At 46.7% G+C, this 23,074-nt stretch overlaps 1 protein-coding gene across 1 annotated transcript; it reads left to right on the top strand.

Annotated features, from left to right (window-relative positions):
• The first annotated feature begins 2,621 nt into the window (after window positions 1-2,621).
• Window positions 2,622-19,995, top strand: LOC105856671 (small ribosomal subunit protein eS4, X isoform-like). Its single transcript, XM_076008475.1, has one exon. The coding sequence runs from the start codon at window positions 10,344-10,346 to the stop codon at window positions 11,148-11,150; it is 807 nt and encodes a 268-aa protein (XP_075864590.1). The 5' UTR covers window positions 2,622-10,343; the 3' UTR covers window positions 11,151-19,995.
• Window positions 19,996-23,074: the final 3,079 nt, after the last annotated feature.

The raw sequence follows: 23,074 nt of genomic DNA, 5'->3' as shown, positions 1-23,074 counted from the left end.
AGGACTCTTTCGGATACAGAAATCCCTGATTTAAAATGGGGTAGTATTTGCATATAATCTGTGCACATCCTCCTGCATACTTTTAAATAATCTCTAGATCACTTATAATACCTAATACAATCTAAATACTATGTAAATAGTTGTTATACTGTACTTTGTATTTTTTTTATTGTTGTGTTATTTATTTATGTAGAATATTTTTCAATCCTCAGTTCATTGAATCCTTGAGTGTGGAAGACCAAATGTACTGTGTTTTGCCCATTCATGAGCCAGGGTATGTTCTACCTCTAACCCTAGCTAGGTGGCCATTAGGCAGGACTCTTCCTTCCGGCTTCAGTACCCAAATGATGTTGGTAGCTTCATCAGAAATGAGCCTGTCAGTCACTTTTATTTTTTTTTTTTTTTTTTTTTTTTTGAACTCCTGACCTTGAGCAATCTGCCCGCCTCGGCCTCCCAAAGTGCTAGGATTACAGGCGTGAGCCACCACGCCCGGCTGTCAGTCACTTTTAGATTTCCTCCATTCTAGTTCCAAAACGATATGAAACAAAATAAAGAAAACCCTGCAGGACAAGAAAATTCTTTGTACACAAAAGGAATCTTGCCTGCAGGATGCCCTGTCATCCTCTCTTATATTAACTTAATTTTGGAATGTAGATTGATATCATTTTATAGCTTTGAGAGATACCTATTATTTATTACAACAAGCAACCACTCTGTTATAGGAACAAAATAGTAGTATCTTGTCACAATTCATTTGTCACACACATTTGGAGTTTTCCTGAAATCCCCACGTTATAGGAACAAAGTGTAAGGTTCTGCTTATGATTTTTCAACTTTGTGTTGGTGTGAAAGTGACACACGTGTACTTCCAGTTCCCATACAACTATTCTGTTTTTCACTTTTCAGTATACCGTAAATTACGTGAGCTGTTCAATACTTTACTATAAAAATAGGCTTTGTGTTAGAGGACTTTGCCCAACTGTAAGCTACTATAAGTGTTCTGAGCATGCTTAAGGCAGGATAGGCTAGCTAAGCTATGATGTTCGATAGGTTGAATGTATTGAATGTTTTCAAATTATGATGGGTTTGCTGTGACGTCACCCCATTGTAAGTTGCAGAGCATCTGTAGTGTTAATACTATCGAATCCCAGTTCATTTGTCACGTGCTTGGGGCTTATCTGAACGGCTGCGTCAGCTTTGTGTTTCATGGGGTTCGTGTTTGTTGTTAACCACTTCTGTACGGCGCTCGCTGGTTGCGACACCTTGCCCACAGCCGGCACTCACGGTCCACACGATAGCTTGTGCTGTTCATTGTAGATGAGTCCATTTTGCTCTTGTGTGATGAGGAAAGTTTAAAGCACTGACAGCTTGTTTTACTTTACAGGCAGCTTTACTTGTCATGTAAATCAGAATAGGAAACATATATACATATTTGTTTTAATTACGTTATTTTTAAATGTTCACAATTTTATCTTTATAAATGAAAAATTAGAAAAGTCATATCACGGCTGTCAGCTAAAGGCGCTGTGCGCGTTCATCTGTGGCTGTCGACTATAGCCGACGATCGTGCCGACGCTCGTACCGACGTGGTTAAGAGACGGGCCCTCACTCAGTCTGCAAACCATCTGAATCTTGGCATAGGCTTGTGTGTGCAGTGGTTTAATACTGAGCTTACTTCCCCAAGCGCTCACATTAGTCTGATTACTGGGCTTTGTTTCTGAATTACAGCACAGATAGAGCTTAATATGCTCAAATATTACTTTCAGAATCTGAGGTACAAAGCTTGATTTGGTTAATTAACAACCTATGTTTTATATTAAATTTTTTATTACCTTCCTGGAAAGGAGTTTGACTTCTACAGAAACTGTAATAAATTATCATTAAAAAGACTTATAACAAGTAAAGAATTTGAACTATTAATAGCAGCCAGTAATAGTTCCTATTTACTTCGCACAAAGTAAAGTCCAGGCAGCTTTACTGATGAATGCTCCCGAACATTTTCCTTCCTTCCTTCCTTCCTTCCTTCCTTCCTTCCTTCCTTCCTTCCTCCCTTCCTTCCTCCCTCCCTCCCTCCCTCCCTCCCTCCCTCCCTCCCTCCCTCCCTCCCTCCAAGCCAATGCTCCCAAACATTTAAAGAGGAAATAATACCAGTCTTCCACAGACTCAGAAATAGGAGAGGAGGGAATACTGAGCAATGTGTTTTATGAAACCAATATTACTCTGGTATTGAAGCCAAATAAATATATTACAAGAAGACTACACACCAGTATCTATCATGAATACAGTTACAGAAGCCGTGAACAAGTCTAGTGACATGCAGAATGGTTTAGGTACGTGACCAAGTGAGAGTTAATACCAGAGAACCAATTAACGTATTTAACCATATTAATAGATGAGAGGACAAAAGGCACAAGTCATCCCAAAAGGTGAGGAAAGAAAATTGACAAAATCTAACAAACATTCATGGCAAAAACTCTGAAAATACCTGTGATAGGATGGAGTTTTATTAACTTTATAAAAGGTATCCACAAAAAATCTACAGGTAATATTACACTTTTTTTTTTTTTTTTGCCAGAGTCTCTCTCACACTGTTGCCTAGATAGAGTGCTGTGGCGTCAGCCTAGCTCACAGCAACTCAAACTCCTGGGCTCAAGCAATCCTCCTGTCCAACCTCCCAAGTAGCTGGGACTACAGGCGCACACCACCATGCCTGGCTAATTTTTTGTATTTCTAGTTGCCCAGCTCATTTCTTTTTCTATTTTTGTAGAGATGGGGTCTCAGTCTTGCTCAGGTTGTTCTGTAACTCCTGCTCAAGCAGTCCTCCTGCCTCAGCCTCCCAGAGTGCTAGGATTATAGGCGGAGCCACCTCACCTGGACTTACACTTGATGAGAGAATAGTCTTTGCCCCTAAGATCAGGAATAAATCAGGGTACTGACTGCCTCTGTTCAACCTTGTACAGCAGGTTCCATCCAGTGCAATCAAGCAAGAAAAAAGCATCAAGATTAGAAAGGAAGGAATAAAATTGTCTATATTTGCAGATGACATAATTTTATATATAGAAAACCCTAAGGGATACATACACAGCAGAGCTAATGAGTTCAGCAAGGTTACAAGATACAAGATCTATATACAAAAATCAGTTGTGTATTTCTATATGCAATATAGCAGTAAGCTGTGAAAATGAAACTAAACAATGCCATCCACAGTAGTATCAAAGGGTCAAAATACTTAGGAATAAATGTAGCAGAAGTGCAAGATTTATACATTGAAAACTACATAATATTGCTGAGAGAAATTAAAGATCTAAGTAAATGGAGTGACATTGCATGCTCATAGGTTGGAAGACTCATTTTTGAGATGGCAATCCTTATCAAAATCCCAGCAGGCTTTTTTTGCAGGAATGAGCAAGCTGATCCTAAAATTTTTATGGCAACGCAAAGGACTCAGAATAGCTAAAAGTATCTTGTAGAATTAAATTCGGAGAACTTCCTGATTACAAATTTTACTATAAAGCTATAGTAATCAAGACAATGTGATACTGGTATATAGATGTGTGTGTGTGTATTAGTTGAAAATTTGAGGGTCCTGAAATTAACCCTTACATTCATGGTCAATGGATTTTGCTCAGAGATAACCAAGGCATCTCAGTAGGGAAAAGATTGCCTTTCAACAAATGAGGCTGGAAGAATCGGATATCCACATGAAGAAAGATAAAATTAAAACACACATCTTCCACAAAAATTAACTCAAATGGACCATAGACCTAAATGTAAGCGGTAAGAGCTAAGACTTCGAAGAAAACATAGGCAACAATGTTTATGACTCTAAGCTAGGCAAAGATTTCTCACATGTGACACCAAAAGCACAGTCTTTAAAAAGTAAAATTGATAAGTTGGACATCATCAAAATTTAAAACTTGTGTATCATAAGCCACCATTAAGGAAATGAAAAACGTCACAGACTTGGAGAAAATATTTGCAAATCATATTGATAAAGAATTTGTATCCAGAATATATAAATAAACCTTCAGTGAGAAGACATTCATAACCTAAGTAAAATAGGGCAAAAGATTTGAATAGGTGTTGCTTTAAAGAAGTTAAGTTGCACATGAATATAGCATATAATCCTAGATTCCTAGGAATATTCATATGTGAGAATTGAACAAAATGTCTGCAGAAAACTCGTAAACTAATATTTGTAGCCACATCATGCAGTTTCATATATATCTTTGTTTGTCTCTTCCTAGTCCCAAATGGGAAATAACCCAAATTTCTTTAAACCAGTGAGTGGATTAACACAATATGGTATATCCACACACACTGGAAAACTGCTCAGACACGAAAAGGGATGAAGCACTAACCCTACAATGTGGATGAGCCTCAGACATACAAAGTGAGAGGAGCCAGGTGGAAATAGCACGTAGGGTAGGCTTCCACTTGTGTGAGTTGTCCTGGACAAGGAGACTGGATAAGAAGGAGGTTAGCAGGGGACTCAGGCTCTGGGTGGGGGTGGCTGCCAACGGGCACAAGGAACCCTTTTGGGATGCAGGCAAAATGTTTAAGATTGGACAGTGTCAATGGTTGTACAACTCTAAAGTTACTAAAATGAGTTGAATAGGTGATTTTATGGCACATACGTAAATTCCACGTCAGTAAAGCTGTTCAAGATTTGACGTAAGACATGAATTCTGAAAAGGAAAGGGAGGGAAGAAGTTTGTGATTCTGTGGATTTGGACTGGCGCCTTAGAATTTGTATTTCTAACAAGCTCTCAGGTTGTGTTCTGCTTCCAGTCAGTGGCGGGAGCGTGACGCAGAGCCTGGCATCTCAGGGTATTGATGTGTGTCAGAGTGCGGCGGGTTCCCCAGAGCAGGCCCCTGCTCTCGTGGGTGGGTATGCCTGGCGCTCTGGGTAAAAGCTAATGACCAGCAGCAGGGCTTAAGTCATGAAAAACTAAAGGCTTCTTTTGGGAAAATAATTATTGGGAGCCAGAAGATTCTAAGGAGGAGGGCATGACAGGTGGATGCTGTCCTAAAGCCCAAGCACGAAAGCAGAGGAACGGCAGGAATGTGAACAGAGGCTAGAGTGCTGGCAGAGCTGGGTGGCCTGGCAGAGATATGCTGTAGGAGACAGTGTGTCGCACGGTCTGCAGGCACTGTAGGGGGCAGCAGTGCCTCATGGGCAGATCTGCACCGTGGGGCCTACGGGTGACCAGAAACCCCAGGATGTACTTTGGCCTGAAGTGGTCCATCCTGATGCTGAAAGTCTGATTCTGCCCAGAGCCCAGGAGGGTCTCAATCTTGAGGGGGGTTAGGCCAGTGAGAAAGGCAGAACCCAGAAAGGTGGCCAGCAAACCAGAAAGTGCAAAAAGTCAAAACCAAGAACCAAGAATGCAAAAAGCAAAGCAGCCAAGTGGAGTATGCACCCGTGTGCAGTTTATTTTCACTCCCAATGCTCCTTACCTGAAATCTGACGGCAAGTTTAGTTGGGAACTAAGTCTGCTGGGCTGGGGAGCAGCACCACCCTCAGAGGGCGGGACGTGTGGGGACGTACACTCAGGTCACCAGGCTGGGGCTGAGAGCTCCCTTCTTGTCAGTCTTGAGGGATTTCACCAGGATGTCCCTCCATCAAAATGCAGTCTACTGCCGTGAAGAACCAGCTCCACTGAGGAACCCTCCAGAGTCCACTTGGGATGGGATGCAAACTCTTGCTTATGCATGCTCTGTGCCTATCTGGTCTGTGCCGTGTTAGTGTTGCTTTGAAATGTTATGCTGGCTGGAGCAGATACCAGAACACAGGTGACAGCATGAGGGACCAGAAACGATGTTAGTCACGTGCATTCATGGCTCTATTTCTATGGGGTTTTTTGAAAGTATTTTTTGAGAAAAATTAGCTATGGAGGCAACCTTACAAGTCAGCCCAACACCAGGGTCAGTGCACCTGTTGAAGTCCTGCACAGGGCCAGGTGTGTTGGGGGCAGGCATGTGAGCAGTGTGGCCTGCCACACTCCATAGGGTGTCCACTGCCACCAGAACTCGGGCTCACCTGAGAGGCAGGTCCGGCTCTTCACCCTCCCGTGTGCTGCCTCTTTCCCTTGTCAATGGTGGATACTTTGTGGAGAGAAGGAGCAAAGAGAAGTCTAATCCTTTCCTGCTTGAAGTCCCTGGCCTTGAGGGGTAAACAGAGTGAACATTACTGAGGCATTGGGGGTGGGAAGTATCACTGGGGAAGTGAGTAACAGCTGGAGGAGTGGCTGCTGGCAGAGATGGATCTGAAGACAAGATGTTGTGGACACTATTTTGGATAAAAATTTGCAAGGGTTTCAGAAGTCTCCTATTCGAATTCCCACTGGAGAGAGCACCTTATTTTTGCTGTTCTAATGCTTTCTGTGTGTGCTTCTAGCTTTACAAGGTTTCTCCCTGTCAGGTTTCACTGCTGCCATTCAAGGGGTATTCTCTCCCTGCAGTCCTGACTAGGGACACCCTTTCTGGGGATTCTCTTAGGGGTTTGGATGTCCTTTGCAAGCTGCCCTGGGTCCTCCCATTGTTCCATGGACAGCATGTTATGGGCGTGAGTTAGTGGTCAGTCCAGTGCCAGCTCCAGCCTCTATCCCACAGTAGTGATCACCGTGCCTTGCCTCTTCTTGGGCTTGAGATGTGCATGATTCTCCAAGATCCAGCCAAGAATGACTCAGGGGTCCAAATCTAATGGGAAGGTGTGAGTTCCTGTCCCCAGTGGGACTCACTTTCCATTTGTTAAAAAGTAGGAGGCTAAAGTCTGAGACTGGATGCAAGGGCTTGAAGATCAGGTGCAGGTGTTAACGTAAACAACTCTAAGCAGAAGCTCAGCAGAAGGGCTGATAACTGCAGCAAGAACTTGCTTAACTAGCTTCTTGGCTATCTCTGCTGCCCTACATGAACCTTGCCTACTTAGAGTATTGTTTGGATTGTGGTTTTAAAATTTCTCTGTCCTTGAAATCACCTTGACAGTTCTGAAACAGCCCTGAATGAAAATGGAAGGTCGCCCAATTCTAAAAGTTACTACCCATATTCTTACTCTTAGCCCTGAGTATTCCTCCCCTCGGGCTACAGAAGATCTGTCAATAAGACCACTTTCTGTTAGTGCAGCTGCTCTCTTTGGAGCCTGCCTGCTCTTCTCCCTGAAAGTGTACTTTTGCTTTCAGTAACAGCTGTCTCTTGCTTGGCTTAGGTGGTGCATCCTAAAATTCTTTTCCAGACAAACACAAAGAACTTGGAAAAAACCTCCACTTAGAGGCCAGTAACACATTCTTACACTGGCCATGTTTGCTCTGTCTCAGGAGAGCAGCTCAAGGTTACAGCTGACAGCCACACTTACTCTGTTGGGAGAGCTTTGTTTACCCTAGAATGCTCTCTGTACATACTTGAAAATCCGTAGTGTTACGTGAAAATTCATGTTCTAAAAAAAATGCCTGTACTGTTAATACAATGAAGACCAAGTGTCTGTACTTAGGAACTGGTTATTTTTTGTACAGCATTAAGAACTGTAAGATGGTCTTGAGGCCAAGAGAAAGGAGCCAGAGTGGCACCACTTCTTTACTTGCAGCAGGTCACAGCTTAACCTTCATGCCCCGTGTCACAGGAGTCTTGGGTGGTAGCCGTTTCAGATCTGCTTTGGTTTATTTCGTATCTATGTCTTGCTGAGTATCCGTAATATTCATATCTAAATTATGTGCAAACAAATAAAGGCAAATGTCTGTCCTAGGCAGTGCGTTTACTCTCTATTTTTGGAAAAACTATGGTTAAAACAGTAAGAATAAACAGTTAATGGACACATAACAGCCATGGCAAACTGGGGGGCCACCTCTGAAAGTGGAGCCCTCCCCATGACTTTGTAATAAGTTTGAGATTGTCTTTTAAAGTCCACATTTTTTTAACTGGTACAAATGGGTTTTCACTATTTATTTGTGATATATATATTCCACATCCCTGATTTTCCCAGTCAGAATTTCTTTGAAATGATGCTGTCGGCCTTGGCCAAGCGGAGATTGGAATCATCTGACTTCCCCGTGCCGCGAACATCCCTGCAGATAGTGCAGATTCCGACCTGGCCGTCGAGCCTGTCCTGACCTGCCTCTGCCGCGCGTTCATCTGGGTGGACGTGTGGCTCTCGCCGCTGGGGATGCAGTTGTCGACGGAGCATTTTCTTGGCGCGTCCAGGTCCATGAGCTCGCCCGCGTCATTCTGCACGTGCAGGCCGCGCCTGAGGAGTCACTGCTCGGCGCACGAGGACAGTGGAGCCCGTGCCTTGCGCAAGCCCACCCGCCGCGGCCCTCTAAAGTCCACATTTGATAGCTGATCCTGAAGAAGTCCTTAGAATTGTGGCTACTTGATAGTTGCTGTGAAGAATTGGAACCTACCAGTGCGTCTTTGAATGAAAGTCTTTTAAGAATAAACATCTGGACTTGAGGGCATTGGGTCCTAGGAAGAGAGAAGCTTGGAACCTCGCTTGGGGAAGCCTGGTGCAGAGATGTCTTGACATAGCTCGGGCAAGAGGTAGGAGCTGACACTCGGTCACAGCGCCCTCCCTTGCCTGTGGTTGGCCACCATGAGACCCCAATGCTGGTAAAGGCTAGCCACATGAGCTTAATGGACACATAGCAGCCGTGGCGAATTGGGGGTCCCAATCGGGACCTCCCAGGATAGAGCAGCCCCAGCTTTGGAATTTAGAAGCACATCTCAGAAGAAGCCAGGATAGAGAGAGATTCTGTGTAGGACAGGAATGTTCCAAACACTCTGGAATCATAGACTACCTCAGCTCTTTAACTGAGCATGTCTTATTATTATTAACACCTGACAAGAAGAACCACACCAGCCTCCTGGTTATAACCACAGAACACCAGGTATACACCAAGGACTTTGATGGATGTGTGTATGCTTCATTTTATAAAGAGTATAAAATTTTTAAAATAACCTTAAAGCTAGGCATCGTTATCACTGCCATTGCACAGAGTGCAGCCGAGTGTCCGCCGGGGAGCTTGGCTTAAAGCTAGTCGGCATCTGAGGCCAAGGCAGGGCCGTCCCAGAGTGCTCCTGGAGACGGAGGAAACGTCTGTCTGCGCTGCCCAGTGTGGTAGCCACGAGCCACGCCGGGCTCCTGAGCACTGGAAATGCGGCTCATGAGGTGGAGGAACAGGATTTTTAAATTTAACATAAATAGCCACGTGTGGCCAGTAGCTGTCATTTTGGGCGGTATAGGCAAGGTGCTGGCAATATGTGTCTTAACTTGGGTTATCTGTTTCACTGCTGTTCTTTAAACTGTGCAGCCTGGTGTTACATACTCATTAGCATGTGTGGTAAATCCCACACTTTGTAAAGGTGGTTACCTGCCTCCTCCCCGAGCCTCTCCCCTTAATCTTTTGAATTTGGGACCAGGCACAGTAGCTCACTCCTATAATCTGAGCATTTGGGGAGGCCAGGGTGGGAGATCACTTGAGGCTAGGAGTTCAAGACCACCTCGGGCAACCTAGTGAGACCCCCATCTCTACAAAAAATTACAAAATTAGTCAGGCATGGTGGCGCCTGCCTGTAGGCCCAGCTACTCTGGAGGCTGAAGCAGAAGGATCGCTTGAGCCAGGAGTTGGAGGTGGCAGTGAGCTATGACCAGGCCAGAGCACTCCAGCCTGGGTGACAGAGTCTACAGAGTGAGACTCTGTCTCTTTAAAAAGAAAGTCTCTTTAGTTTGGCTTTTGGCAGGTTCAGTTCAGAGCAGTTCAGGCTGATTAGAGCCTGCAGCTGCCACAATTTGAGGTCGGTCACATATGTTCAAGGGCCTCAGACTGGGGCCCTGCACCCCAGCCAGCTGCCTTTAAGATTGTCAGTGGGTTATTGATCACTTGATTAGATCACACCATGGCCAGTGGGTCCCTGTGTTCTTTCTGGCTGCTGCAGCAAGTTAACTAGCTCTTGCTAATAGGAGTTTATATCAAAGTAAGAATAAGAAACAACAGCTTGCTGTTTGCCGGGTGTTTTCTGGATACTGGATATATATTGTTAAATCCTCACTTAACAGATATCACTGTCTCCACTCCACAGATGTGGAAAGTGAGGCAGGGAGATGATAGATGACTTGGCTGTGGTCACGCAGGGAGACGGTGGTGGTCTGTCTCTTGGCCGTGTGTCCCAGCCCTGGAGCCACAGCACTAGAGGGCACTGGGACATGTCTATGGTTATGGGTCATCAAAGGGATTTTTGAATTTTGGTATGATGGGAGAGAGGAAATATGTTTGCTCTCAATGTATTCACGCTGGTTTCATACCTTCTAGAAAGAATGGTTCTGATAAAAAAAGACAAGTGTTGCTCTTTCCATGCTTAGCGCAGCCATGGCCCGTGGTCCCAAGAAGCATCTGAAGCGTGTAGCAGCTCCAAAGCATTGGATGCTGGATAAGCTGACCGGTGTGTTTGCTCCTCGTCCATCCACCGGTCCCCACAAGCTGAGAGAGTGTCTCCCACTCATCCTTTTCCTAAGAAACAGGCCTAAGTATGCCCTGACAGGAGATGAAGTGAAGAAGATCTGCATGCAGCGCTTCGTTAAAATCGATGGCAAGGTCCGAACTGATACAACCTACCCTGCTGGATTTATGGATGTCATCAGCATTGACAAGACTGGAGAGAATTTCCGTCTGATTTATGACACCAAGGGTCGCTTTGCTGTTCATCGTATCACACCTGAGGAGGCCAAGTACAAGTTGTGCAAAGTGAGAAAAATCTTTGTGGGCACAAAAGGAATCCCTCGTCTGGTGACTCATGATGCTCGTACCATCCGCTATCCTCATCCACTCATCGAAGTGAATGACACCACTCAGATTGATTTGGAGACTGGCAAGATTACTGATTTCATCAAGTTTGACGCTGGTAACCTGTGCATGGTGACTGGAGGCGCTAACCTGGGGAGAATTGGTGTGATCACCAACAGAGAAAGACATCCCGGGTCTTTTGATGTGGTTCACGTGAAAGATGCCAATGGCAACAGCTTTGCCACTCGCCTCTCCAACATTTTCGTTATTGGCAAAGGCAACAAACCATGGATTTCTCTTCCTCGAGGAAAAGGTATCCGTCTCACCATTGCTGAAAAGAGGGATAAGAGACTGGCAGCCAAACAGAGCAGTGGGTGAAATGGTCTCCATGTAACATAATAACATGTTAAAAAGTTATTTGTACTTAATTAAAGATATTACAGTGTGGAAAAAAAAAAGACAAGTGTTGATGAGGAGGTGGAGAAATCGGAACCCTCCTACCCTGCCCCTGGGAGCGTCAAGCGGTGCCGCTTCTTGAAAACAGCTTGGAGGTTCCTCCGATGATTAAAAATAGAACTACTGTGCGACCCAGCAGTCCCCCTCCCACGTGGAAATGAAAGCATGTCTGAACAAAACTTACAGATGTGCACAGCAGCACTATTCACCATAGCAAAAAATAGAAACAAGCCAATGCCCATTGGCTGATGGAAGGATAAACAGAATGTGGTGTCCCATACAATGGAATATTGTTTGGCCGTAAAAAGGAACGGAGCTCTTGTGCATACAACACGGGTGAGCCTTGCGTGTGTGAAGGGAGAGCCGGTCGTGTGGCCGCACGTGGCGAGACTGCTGGCGTGGAAAGTCTGAGTGGGCTGATCTGCAGGGACAGAAAGCAGACTGGTGAATTCCAGGGGCCAGGGACCGGAGCAGGCGAAAATGGAGAATGACTGTTCAAAGGGTCTGGGGTTTCTCGGGGGACTATGAAAACATTCTGGAAATACGGTGGTGATGGCAGTGCATGACCTCACGAATCTACAGAAACCCGCCGTTGAAGGGTGGAATTTATGGTACGTGAATTATGTCTCAATTTAAATCTCCGTGATCTAGCCTGGAGAGGACAAAGGGCCCCTTGTCATGCTGAGTGTCCTGCGGACTAGAGCAGACTGGAGCCGTGGCTGGACAGCCGATGCAGCCCACAGGAGGGTGCGGCGCTTGTAGTGCCCACCCGCCACCTCCCTCCTCCTCTCCTGGCCTCCCTGGAGATAGGCCCACCCTGACGCTCCTGGCTTACGGGGCGTTGTGTCGTGCGGGATCTGCTCTAGTCCTGAGTCCACGGCGAGCAGGCGGGGGCCAGCCCCTGGGCCTCACAGTCTGAGGAGGAGGGACAGAGTAAGCCAGAGTCACAAGAGAGGCCTGGAGGGCAGGCGTGGGCTGCAGAGGTGTGTTCTGAAGCCTCCACGGAGGTCCTGTCCGGGCTGAGGTTTACCGGGCGTCTGAAGCTGCTCTGGGACAAGCCTGTCCTCTGACTCACGGGCCAGGGCCACCGCAGTGAGGCTGAGGGAGCCTGCGTGCCAGGGGCTCCTTGGGCGTCTGCAGGATGGGAGAGACACCCGGGCAGGACTGGGAGGCGGGCAGAGCGGGGCGTGCGGTGCGTCTGGACGGCAGGGCGTGAGACACACAAACGTCATGTCTGACCCTTTCACCTGGGTCTCCCTGACTCAGGCCCGTCAGGTGACAGTGGGCTGCTTCACCCTTGCTGCTGTAATTTCACACAGCAAGTGTGTGACAATCATGATTTCAGAGAATTATCTCTCAATGAGTAAAAGCAGCCTCTTCTCAAAGAAGGGGCTGTCCTGACAGTTGACAGCCGTCCTGGGAAGAAATTCCTTTCCTTTAAACTGCAGCTGGTCTCACCTGCTTTACCTGGTCTGTCCTCAGCTGGGGAATGAATGGCAGGGCCGGTGTTCACTTGTCTCAAGCCAGCTGTGAGCGGCAGCCACTAACCCCTCCCCAGGAAGCTCGGAGCCTGGGGGCAAGGTGGAAAGCAGACTGCTAATCACCTTGTGCAAGTACGTCTAATGCAGATTGGGCCAGTGAGCTCCACTTGCAAAACGTCCTCAACACGGACAGTACAGGGTGACATTCGAGCTAAACTGGCCTGAGGGAGACCAGGGGACAGAGATTGACCCCCAGGAGAGGACATTTAAGCAGGCCTGAAGGAGCAGTGGTGTTATATAGCCGAGATTCACAGGGCCTCGGGACAGAGAGACAGAGTCACGGAGGCTGTAATTATCAAAAAGAGTTTTATTGTCTAGCTCAAGCTAGGGTCCGAGGCCCCTGAGTACCAGCGCAGTGGCGTCGTCTTCGGGCAGGGACCCCCCCTTTGTGTACTAGTGACCCTTTTATACTTAAGCTGTTTACACACTGGTCATGCATCCGCCCCCACAGTGATTCTTACTTCATCCTGCCCCTGATAGGCCCTAACCTGTTCCGGGTCCTTGCTGAGAGACTCCGGTTTCCGAGTTATTTGTCTTTTTCCTCTGCATCCCATAATGTACTCATAATGTCTTGCAGTTAGCAAACAAGCAGTAAACAGAAGCTGGAAGGTGTCCATTGTCCTTGTAGCCCAGTATCTCACAGAAGGAGTTGGTTAGCTAGAGGGGCAGAGGACACAGCCTGTGGAAAGGGCCTGAGGCAGAACAGCTGTGGCTTGTGTTCAGGGGACCCAGGGGCAGCAGTGGGGCAGGCAATGGATACAATAGGAAGGGAAGGGCCAGGTGACGTTTGGCCTCAACAACCACTGCATACAAGATGGTTAATGTCACTTGCCAATGTACTCAGGGACAAAAATACCAGCTATACAGAGCCCCATCTGTGTGTGGTGTCACAGGGAAGGCAAGGACGCACAGAAGTCCTGTGTGCCAGGTACTCTGAGGAGCTTGAGCCGAGGTTGTCACAGCATCCTCATGACCGGCCTCCCTCAGGTGTGGGTCCCCTTCTTTCCCTCTGTGTGGGGAGAATGACAAAACCACCAGGAACCAACAAGTAGGATGACATCTGGGAAGAGCTCCAGGTTTCTCGGTGGAAATTATCTGCTAGCAGAAAATGGTCTGAGCAGTCAGCTCCTTTGTCCTGGTGGGCAGGCTCCTTCAGGACCGGCCCTGTCGCAGGGCAGGGCAGGGCAGGGCGCACGGGTCCCCACTCAGGACGGGCTGCTGCTCCCCCAGGGCCTTCCCTCAGGGCAGCGGGGAGGGTGGGCGCGGGGCAGGGTGCAGCCGCGGAGGCAGCCCCCCTCGGGCTTCGGAGCCTGTTCTGCGAGCACCTGCCGCTGCTCAGCGGAGACCTCCGTTCCCAGCAGCGCCCAGGGCTCGCCGCAGGTTGTGTGATTCAGAGGGTTGATGCGTCACTGGGATGGTTTCCCCTCAAGTCACAGAACTTGGCTCTAATGGCTCAAAAGGAACGTGACCAGAAGCCTGAGGAGCGCGGTGGTGGCTGGGGCAGCAGAGCAGGCTTGCTTGGCCTTCCCCAGGCGCGAGCGGGTGTGCTGGCGCGGCGGCACGGCGCCGTCCACGGAGGCCAGTCTGCCCTGCCTCGCCCTGAGGGGAGGGGGCCTCCCGGAGTCCCCCGGGACCGCACGCGCCCAGATCCTTTGGCCATACGAAACAGTCGGGCCACCCGAGCGTCCGGGCTTCCACAGTGAGGGTGGGGACGCCGCGCGCGTCGTGCGCCAGTGAGGAGGTCTCAGGCAGCGTTGAAAAGCCACATGAGAGGATCCCAGATGGGCGAGTGATGAGTGTGCAGGACGGGCAGAGAATTGTCCCGGGGGGGGGGTTATTAGGTAGGTGTGTGTTTGGGACCAATGTAAATATGCTTCTCGCTGGGGGCATGTGCCAAAAGTGTGAGAAGTTCTATCTTAGGCTAATCATTTTGCGTGGAATGCGTGTTGTATGTGTGTGTTGCGGGCGTGTCAACCACAAAGACCCTCAGTCATCAAATAGGTAATTTTGGTCTGGGCTGTTTCGGAGCATTGGGCAGCAGTGTGTGTTTGTGGTGCACTGGGAGGCAGTGGCTGCGTCTGCAAGTGGCGTGATTCTGTTGGGTGTGATGGGCGGCCCCCGCGGCCACTACACCTAGCCGCCCGACGGCAGCGACCGCCACGCGTGGAAACGGGGCTCGTCTGAACAGAGATTTGCTGTAAGTATAAGAACTGGAAGATTCATACAGAATATCTCATTAGTAATTATTAAATGTTGATTAGATGTTGTTCAAATGATAATATTTTGGGTGTATTAGGTTCAATGTGATAAATTTTAAAAATTAGTTTCACCTGTGTGTACTTTCTGTGTTTATTGTGGCTACTAGAAAATTGAAAACTCCAACATTCTTCTTCTTAAGAACTGGACTGCTGTCCACACAGTGGGGTGGCCACGCGTGTCCCCTGACACGTGGGCTGCAGCTGCCCAGCTGTTCCCAGGCACGCTGCTGTCCTTGTTTGCGGCCCAATGCCAGCTGCTCTGTGGCGTTCTCACTGGTCTGGCACACAAACCCTTCCCAAATGACTCCCCATCCAGTCTGCCCTTCCTCACAGAAGAGCACCAGAGCCCCTGTCCCCATCATTTGCGTGTGGCTTTGCTCAGCCACAGAGCGTTCCTGAAGAGAGGGCGTGCGCCAGGCTGCCGGAGGGGCCTGCTTGGGTGGCAGCTCTCTGTCTCCAGCTCCACATGGCCTCGCTCCACTTACGCTTGCTATGCCTGCCCCCGGCCACAGTGGCAAGAACGCAAATGCTGCGTGCTCCCTCCCTGCTCCTCGTGTTGACCTCCTAGGTGTCAGGGTGACCTGGGCATAGCCTCTTGAATGATGGCCGTGCGCTTTCTATTTCTGCCAACTCACCATGGCATTTTTTCCACTCAAATACAGTAGATTTCTCTTCTGATCAAAACTCTACAAAAATATGGATGGACTCTTCCTCCCCAAATTTTTAATCAGTTTCCCTACTAATTGACACTGAATTTTTGTTGGTGTTTGTTTTTGTTTTAAGAGACAGGGTCTTGGCCAGGTGCGGTGGCTCACGCCTGTAATCCTAGCCCTCTGGGAGGCGGACGCAGGAGGATTGCTCAAGGTCAGGAGTTCGAGACCAACCTGAGCAAGAGTGAGACCCCATCTCTACTAAAAATAGAAAGAAATGAGCCAGACAACTAACAATACATTTTAAAAAATGAGCCGGGCATGGTGGCGCATGCCTGTAGTCCCACCTACTCGGGAGGCTGAGCCAAAAGGATCGCTTGAGCCCAGGAGTTGGAGGTTGCTGTGAGTGAGGCTGACGCCGCGGCACTCTAGCCCGGGCAACAGATTGGAGTGCAGTGTCACGATCACAGCTCACAGCAGCCTCCAACTCCGGGACTGCACTGATCCTCCTGCCTCCTGTTAAGCTCAGACTACAGGTGCACACCACTGTACCTGGATAATTTTTCTTATTTTGTTTAGTAGAGATGGGGATCTAACTATGTTGCCCAGGCTGAATTTTGGTTGTTTTATAAAAACGCTTCAGTGAATATTCCTAAGCACATTTTGAGGCACCCGTGAGTAGGTCTACAGAATAAAATTGGAGATGAAGGATTGCTAGCTAGGTCAATGTGTATGTATATTTTACAATTTGTTAGATATAAGTTATCCATCATGATTTCCAAAGAACTTTCAAAAAATATTCATAATTTTAAGAAATCTAGTTATTTTCTCAGTAACTTAAAATTTGTTACTGTGAGAAAGTTGTTTTTAAAAAATTAAAAGTATAATACATTTATCAGAGGAAGGAATACTTTCTTTAAAAAATCAATTTCATGTTTCTATTACAAGAGGAAAATGTCAACTCTGTTGCTTTGTTTAATTATACCACCTATGGACAACAATGTCAATTTCACAAGGAAAGACTAAAAAAAAAAAAAAAAAAACACCAAAAACACTTCTCTGACCCTAACACACTTTTTCTCTTCTGAATTTTTAAGTGTGTCTTGATTCTATAAAATGCCCTATATGTCACTTCACTGTAGCCTCCTAAGCCCATACAAAGAGGTCTTAACTACTGTCGCTTCAGTATTTCTCTGTAATTAAGAGCACCAGAGGGCAACTGTCTCTATGTTGGGAAACTGCATGTTCAGAGTACCTGTTTTCCATTTTGAAGCACATTTATTTATTTATTTTTCAAGACAGGGTCTTGCTGTGTTGCCCACGCTAGAGTGCAGTGGCGTGATCATAGCTCACTGTAGCCTCGAATTCTCTGCCTCAAGCAATCCTCCTGACTCAGTATTCCGAGTAGCTGGGACTACAGGTGCTAATTTTTAAAAAAAATTTTGTGGAGACAGGGTCCTGCTATGTTGCTCAGGCTGGTCTTGATCTGCTTCAAAGCCCCTTTAAATGTCTGAAGCCCCTGCCCAAGGTGCTGAGATGAGGTGGTGGGCTGCCACAGAGGACGCAGGGCAGCAGCTAGCTGGTCAGCCTTGGGCTCTGTTTTGGGAGTCCTGCCTTGTATATTCTCATTAAATGCTTACGAATAAAGACATTCAGGGATTTTTGTTAACTTTACATCCTAGCATCCAGAGAAGTGCATTTGTGCTTTTATCTCAATGTACTCAATCATGCTCTTATAAAAAATGGAGTGGAGAAAATTGAAATCTCCAAAATGTGTTAATACCACATAATGGTAGTAGTTTCAAATGTACAGAAGTCAAGGAAATTTTCATAGCAACTGTCACTGAGCCATTTTACAAACTGAAGAATATAAAATTACACTAAATGCACATCTATAATAATGCCATGGTTTAAGAAGAAACCACCATTTTAAAGTCCAGACATGATATATGGTATTTTCAACAGGAATTAAAATGAAATAAAGGCAACAGGAATAAAGTTTATGGCCAAAATGAGAATCCTGGTTCTTTTTAAAAAAGTCCTCTTTTATAGACAATTTAAGAAATTCAATTTAACCTCCAACATGAAAATACTGCTGGGCTTCTCCCACGAGGAGGCCAGTTGTCTGGCCTTGTGCCCTAGTCATGAAGTGATCACGAGTGTGGCTTCTCTGGGCCAGGTGTTCATGAGTCAGTAAAAAGCCAATGATGGGGACAGAGGGACAAGTTAAAGGCTACCTAGAGGAAGTAATTGGCCACATTCAGAGTGTGAGAAAGGCAAACACCACCAAGAAGTGTCCACCAGCCTGTGGCATAAATAACTTGGGGCTTGGGGAGGAATTCTTGTAGATTAAGAGAGATCTTTAAAAAAAGACTTTGGAGGCATAGAAACCAAGCACAATGGGTGCACCTTGTTTGAATCCTAACTTGAACAAACCAATGTAAAAACATATTTCATAGACAGTTGGGACAATTTAAATATGGACTCGGCATTAGAGTATAATGAGGAACTTTCAGTTACTTTTGTTAGATGTGAAAAGTTATGGTTTTGTAAGAAGTATCTGTGAGTGCAATGACACCACGTCTGGGATTTGCTTTAGAATGTGCCAGCAAAATGCATCACTGACCAGTTAGATAAATGGTCAGCAGTGCACAGAGGGAGGCAGGGTGGGCGGGGAGAGGAGGTGAAGCCAAACGGGAGGTGGTGGTGGTTGAACTGCAGGAGGAATGACCCTGGGTCCCTGCATGCTCTTTTGCGCACCTGTGGAAATTTTCACAGCAGCCTTAACGGCCCCTTTTTATTGCCTGCCTGCCATATGCAGAGCACTGTGCCAGCTTCCTGGATGCCTCCTGCCCAAAGGAGGAAGTGGGCATCCTCCTCAGTTTCTCAGTTCCAGACCACATCTCCCTGGAGGGCTCTACAGGCTGGGACTCAGGGTAAAGAGGACCAAGAGACAGTAGCGTGACCTGGAGACAGCCAGACCCAAAATGCAGAGTTGGCCTGCCTGCCGGAAGAATGGTTTGCCCAGGCCGGGTGGAACATGTGTCACCTCCTGGGGTGGCCTTGGCCTGGGTTCCCTGATGCCCCAGCAGAACACTCATCCAACTGCCTCTCGGTGGTTTGCTTTCTTCTCTGTCTCCCCTGCTGGGTGGGATGCCAAGGGCTTATTTCTTCTTGGGTTCCAGTGCCTCACCCATGAGTCCCAGAATCTTTTGCCTCTGTGGTCCCCAACTTCTGGGCTGCAGACCAGTATTGGTCCGTGGCCCACAGGCATCGGGCCACACAGCAGCAGGTGAGCAGTGAGCAAGCAAGCAGAGCGTCATCTGTGTTTACAGCTCCCCATCGCTCGCATCAGCGCCTGAGCTCCGCCTCCTGTCAGACCAGCTCTGGGGAGCGGCTGCAAATGTAATGAACGGAATCTTCTTGAATCATCTCAAGAATATCCCCCAACCCCGTCCATGGAAACACTGTCTTCCATGCAACTGGTCCCTGGTGCCAAAAAGGTTGGGGACCGCTGCTCTACCTGATCTCAACATTTGGGTGTAAGAACAAAGGAGAAAGGTATTTTTAGACATGCAAAGACTCCTATGTATATATACCCAACCAAAGAAATTTCCCGGGAAAGTACTCTCCCAGATGAGAAAGGAATTGGAAAACAAGATCTCAAGATAGTAAGAAGACTGGGAAAGTGGGCACAGAATCTGGCTGTATAAATATGTAGATCTCCAGAAATGATGGTAACATAACAAATTTGTGATAAGTTTGTTAGATAATTGTTAACAGGGTTAGAAATGAAACCAGAGGGCTACTGTAATCCACAATAACAGTACTAGGAAGCTTAGCTTGCAGAACTGTTTATGCTGGTTGGTTTGTTTTCTCCTTCTCACCACAGGGTATGGTTCAATGGTCACAGGACAAATGACAGAAAAATCATAAGATCAAACTAGACAAGGAACAGTTGAGCCACCAGGGACCCACAGGAACAGGATGTGGCATAGGTCATGAAGAACCTGAGCCAACTGAAGGACTGTGTACCTATAAAAGAGCCTAGGCGGGGCACGGTGGCTCACGCCTGTAATCCTAGCTTTCTGGGAGGCCAAGGTGGGCGGATCGTTTGAGCTCAGGAGTTCCAAACCAGCCTGAGCAAGAGTGAGACCCCGTCTCTACTATAAATAGAAAGAAATTAATTGGCCAACTAATATATATGGAAAAAAAGTAGCCGGGCATGGTGGCGCATGCCTGTAGTCCCAGCTACTCAGGAGGCTGAGGCAGGAGGATCGCTTGAGCCCAGGAGTTTGAGGTTGCTGTGAGCTAGGCTGACGCCACGGCACTCACTCTAGCCTGGGCAACAAAGTGAGACTCTCAAAAACATAAATAAATAAATAAATAAATAAGAGCCTAAACTCCTCACAACTGCAAGATGATGGTTCTTTAAGACCAGTGTCTGCCACTCTCATCATTTGCTAGTAAATTAATAAACCACCCTTTCCTTCCCCCCAATCTCCCACCACCAACTGTTCTCATTCTTTGTTCAGCCTTAGGAACAGGGACTGAGCTTTTATTAACATAATGATACTGAAAACAGAGATACGTTTTAAGAGAAAACCAAATGATAATGTGGAAACATATTATAAACCCTTACAATAAAATCGGGGAGTTTTGTTTGTGTTTTGGAAGTGGTGGTAGAGTTTGAGAGTGAAGATGTTCTCCAGGTGGAATGGCAAGGGGGGGTGTCCACGTGGTTACGTTTTAATAGGGCGCTAATATTGCATTTGCCCCAGGCTGCAGAGAAATGCCAGTGCCCCTCTGATCTAGGGAAGCGAAGACAGCGATGAGCCGAGTGAAGCGGCGTGTCTGTCCACGTCCAGTCACGGTGAAAAGCCATCCTGGCCGGGGCTCGCACGCGAAGTGCTGCTGGTCTCCCGTCGCTGCTTTCAGCCGTGTGCTGGGGCTCCCTTTCCTGTCCCTCAATGATGTCTTTCTGGACAATTTCAATTATTAAATATTCTAGCCCAGTTTTTAAAAACGTTAATCCTCTCCTGATTTTATTAGGGTATTAAGTATAAAATGTCCAATTTCCCTAAGTATGAAGTCCGACAGTTGCTATCTCTGACATTTTACTTTGACATTTCTCGTTTTATTTTTATTGTGAAGGTACATCCTCAGTCTTTCCAGCACAAGGTTTGGCTTGTGATTACCTCTCAAAGATTTTTTTAGAACAATTTTTGTGAAACCATGGATCAAAAATTCGAGTTATTTTTGAACATGCATTCCATCGTGGAACCAGTGCAGTGTAGACAGCTAGAAATATCAATGAAGTGCTTGGGAGGGACGTGGCTACTGAACGCACAGTGCATGGACGGTTGGAGAGCTCCGTTCTGGTGATTCTAATCTTGAAAATGAGTCGTGGGCGACCTGAGACCAGGTGGATACTGATGAGCCGGAAGCTGTAGTGGAAGCGAATCCATCTCAACCTAAATGTATAATTAGCAGTGAGGTTTGACGTTACTATTCCAACAATATTGGACCATTTGAAACAAATGGGCAAGGTAAAGAAGCTGGGTACATGGGTAGGGTACCGCGTGAATGAAACAAGTGTCAGAAATTGTCTCGAAGCTTGCCTTTCTTTGCTGTCGAGACACAAAGGTGAACCATTTCTACACTGCATTGTTACATGTGATGAAAAATGGATTCTTTTTGACAATTGAAAGCATTTGCCACGATGGTTGAATAAAGATGAAGTGCCAAAACACAATCCAAAAGTGAATATTCATAAAAAAAAGTGCTTGGTGGTCCAGCGCTGGTATTATCCGCTATAGCTTTGTGAATCTGGTCAGTCGATTACAGCTGGTGTCTGCTGCAGCCAACTGGACAAAATGATGAGGATGCTTGTGATTAAGCAGCCAAGATTGGTCAATAGAGACAGGCCAATCCTCTTGCAAGACAGTGTTTGGCCACATGTCACACAAACAATGCTGCTCAAACTACACAGGCTGGACTTGGAAACTCTGTTATCCACTGTGTTGACCAGACCTTGCACCAACTGACTACCACTTCTTCCAGGCTTTGGACCACTTCTTGCAAGGAAAAATACTCAGTTCTCAACAAGCTGTGGAAAATACCTTTCACTGTTTCATTGCCACTTGCTCTCCAGGCTTCTTCCTGTTGGCATAAGCAGGCTACTCTTAAGATGGCAAAACTGTGTTGAGAGTTTAGGCACACACTTTGATTGATTGTACTGCTTTTTGTTTGAGATATAATAAACTACACTTTTGATTTGGAATCAAACATTTCATATTGAATGACGGTAATAACATGCACGTGCTCCCTCTCCTGAGAGCAGCCAGGCCGTGGGATGGGAGGAAGCATGGTCTTCTCCTCCCTCTCTGGTGCGTCCTCAGTGGACAGGGGGCTGCTGGAGAGTCACTTGAGCCCCGTTAGCAGGGCTCTCTTTAGAATGTGGGACACATAACACCCCTGTGTTAACAGGAACATTTTAGGGCAAAAGAAAAACTGCTCAAATTCCTTTTACACTCAGGCATTTGACAATTTATAGGTGGTGTCTTGTGGTGGGGAATTGTGTGGAGAAAGAAGAGGAACCTGATCAAGCCAGCAGAAGTGAACAATGGGAAAAGGGAAAACAACATGCTGGAATAAATTAGTGTGCAGGTCAGTATTAAGATATGAAGAATAAAACCGCCAAGTATGTTACTTACAATCAATCTGAATGAGCTCCATCCCCCTAAAAGGGTCAGAATACAAAATCCAACCAGTATAATACACTTCTTTTCAGGAGTTTCCATAAACTTGCCAAAAACAAAATGACAAAGTCTCAAAATGAAGGGACAGTTCCAATGGCATAAGGCATTTCCCTCTTCTGTGAAATATACAAAGATCCTGGACAAAATAGAACAATTTAAAATGCATAGCTGAGCCTATAAGAAAGGAATGGAAATTCTTGAATGCCAGAGACAAGAAATTCAGAGCTGGGGCAGAGTGAGAGCCTGGTAAGGTGGCCTGAGGGAGCGATAGGACAGAGGCCCTCCCAGAGTCTGCGATCCAAGTCCATAGGGCACAGGGTGTGACCTTGGTCTGTGCAAGCAGAAACTGGAAAAAATAGTCCTTTGCAAAGTCAGGACACAGGTTTATCTCTCAGCAAAAGATAAAATAATTACACTTACCAGGCCAGGCAGTTTGTCTCTGGCCAAGCCCCTGGGTGGGTGGGGTGCCTGGCCTACGCACCATAGGATGGAGGAGTTTGAATTTACACCAGCAGTGTGGTGTGAGGAGTTCACGTAGAGCTGGCATAGGACATGGGAAGCATCTGGAGTATCTGACCAAGTAGAAAAGAGAACCAGTTGGAACCCTCCTCCTCAGCACCACAGAGCCTCAGAGCC

Source organism: Microcebus murinus, chromosome 12 (assembly GCF_040939455.1).
Source record: "Microcebus murinus isolate Inina chromosome 12, M.murinus_Inina_mat1.0, whole genome shotgun sequence".
In the NCBI taxonomy this organism is placed as follows: domain Eukaryota; kingdom Metazoa; phylum Chordata; class Mammalia; order Primates; family Cheirogaleidae; genus Microcebus; species Microcebus murinus.
The sequence above is the reverse complement of the archived record's forward strand: the minus strand, read 5'-3'. Positions and strand labels throughout refer to the sequence as shown.

What these genes read in the sequence shown, in the direction of transcription:
- LOC105856671 (XM_076008475.1), top strand. Translation starts at nt 10,344, where the DNA reads ATGCTTAGCGCAGCCATGGCCCGTGGTCCCAAGAAGCATCTGAAGCGT.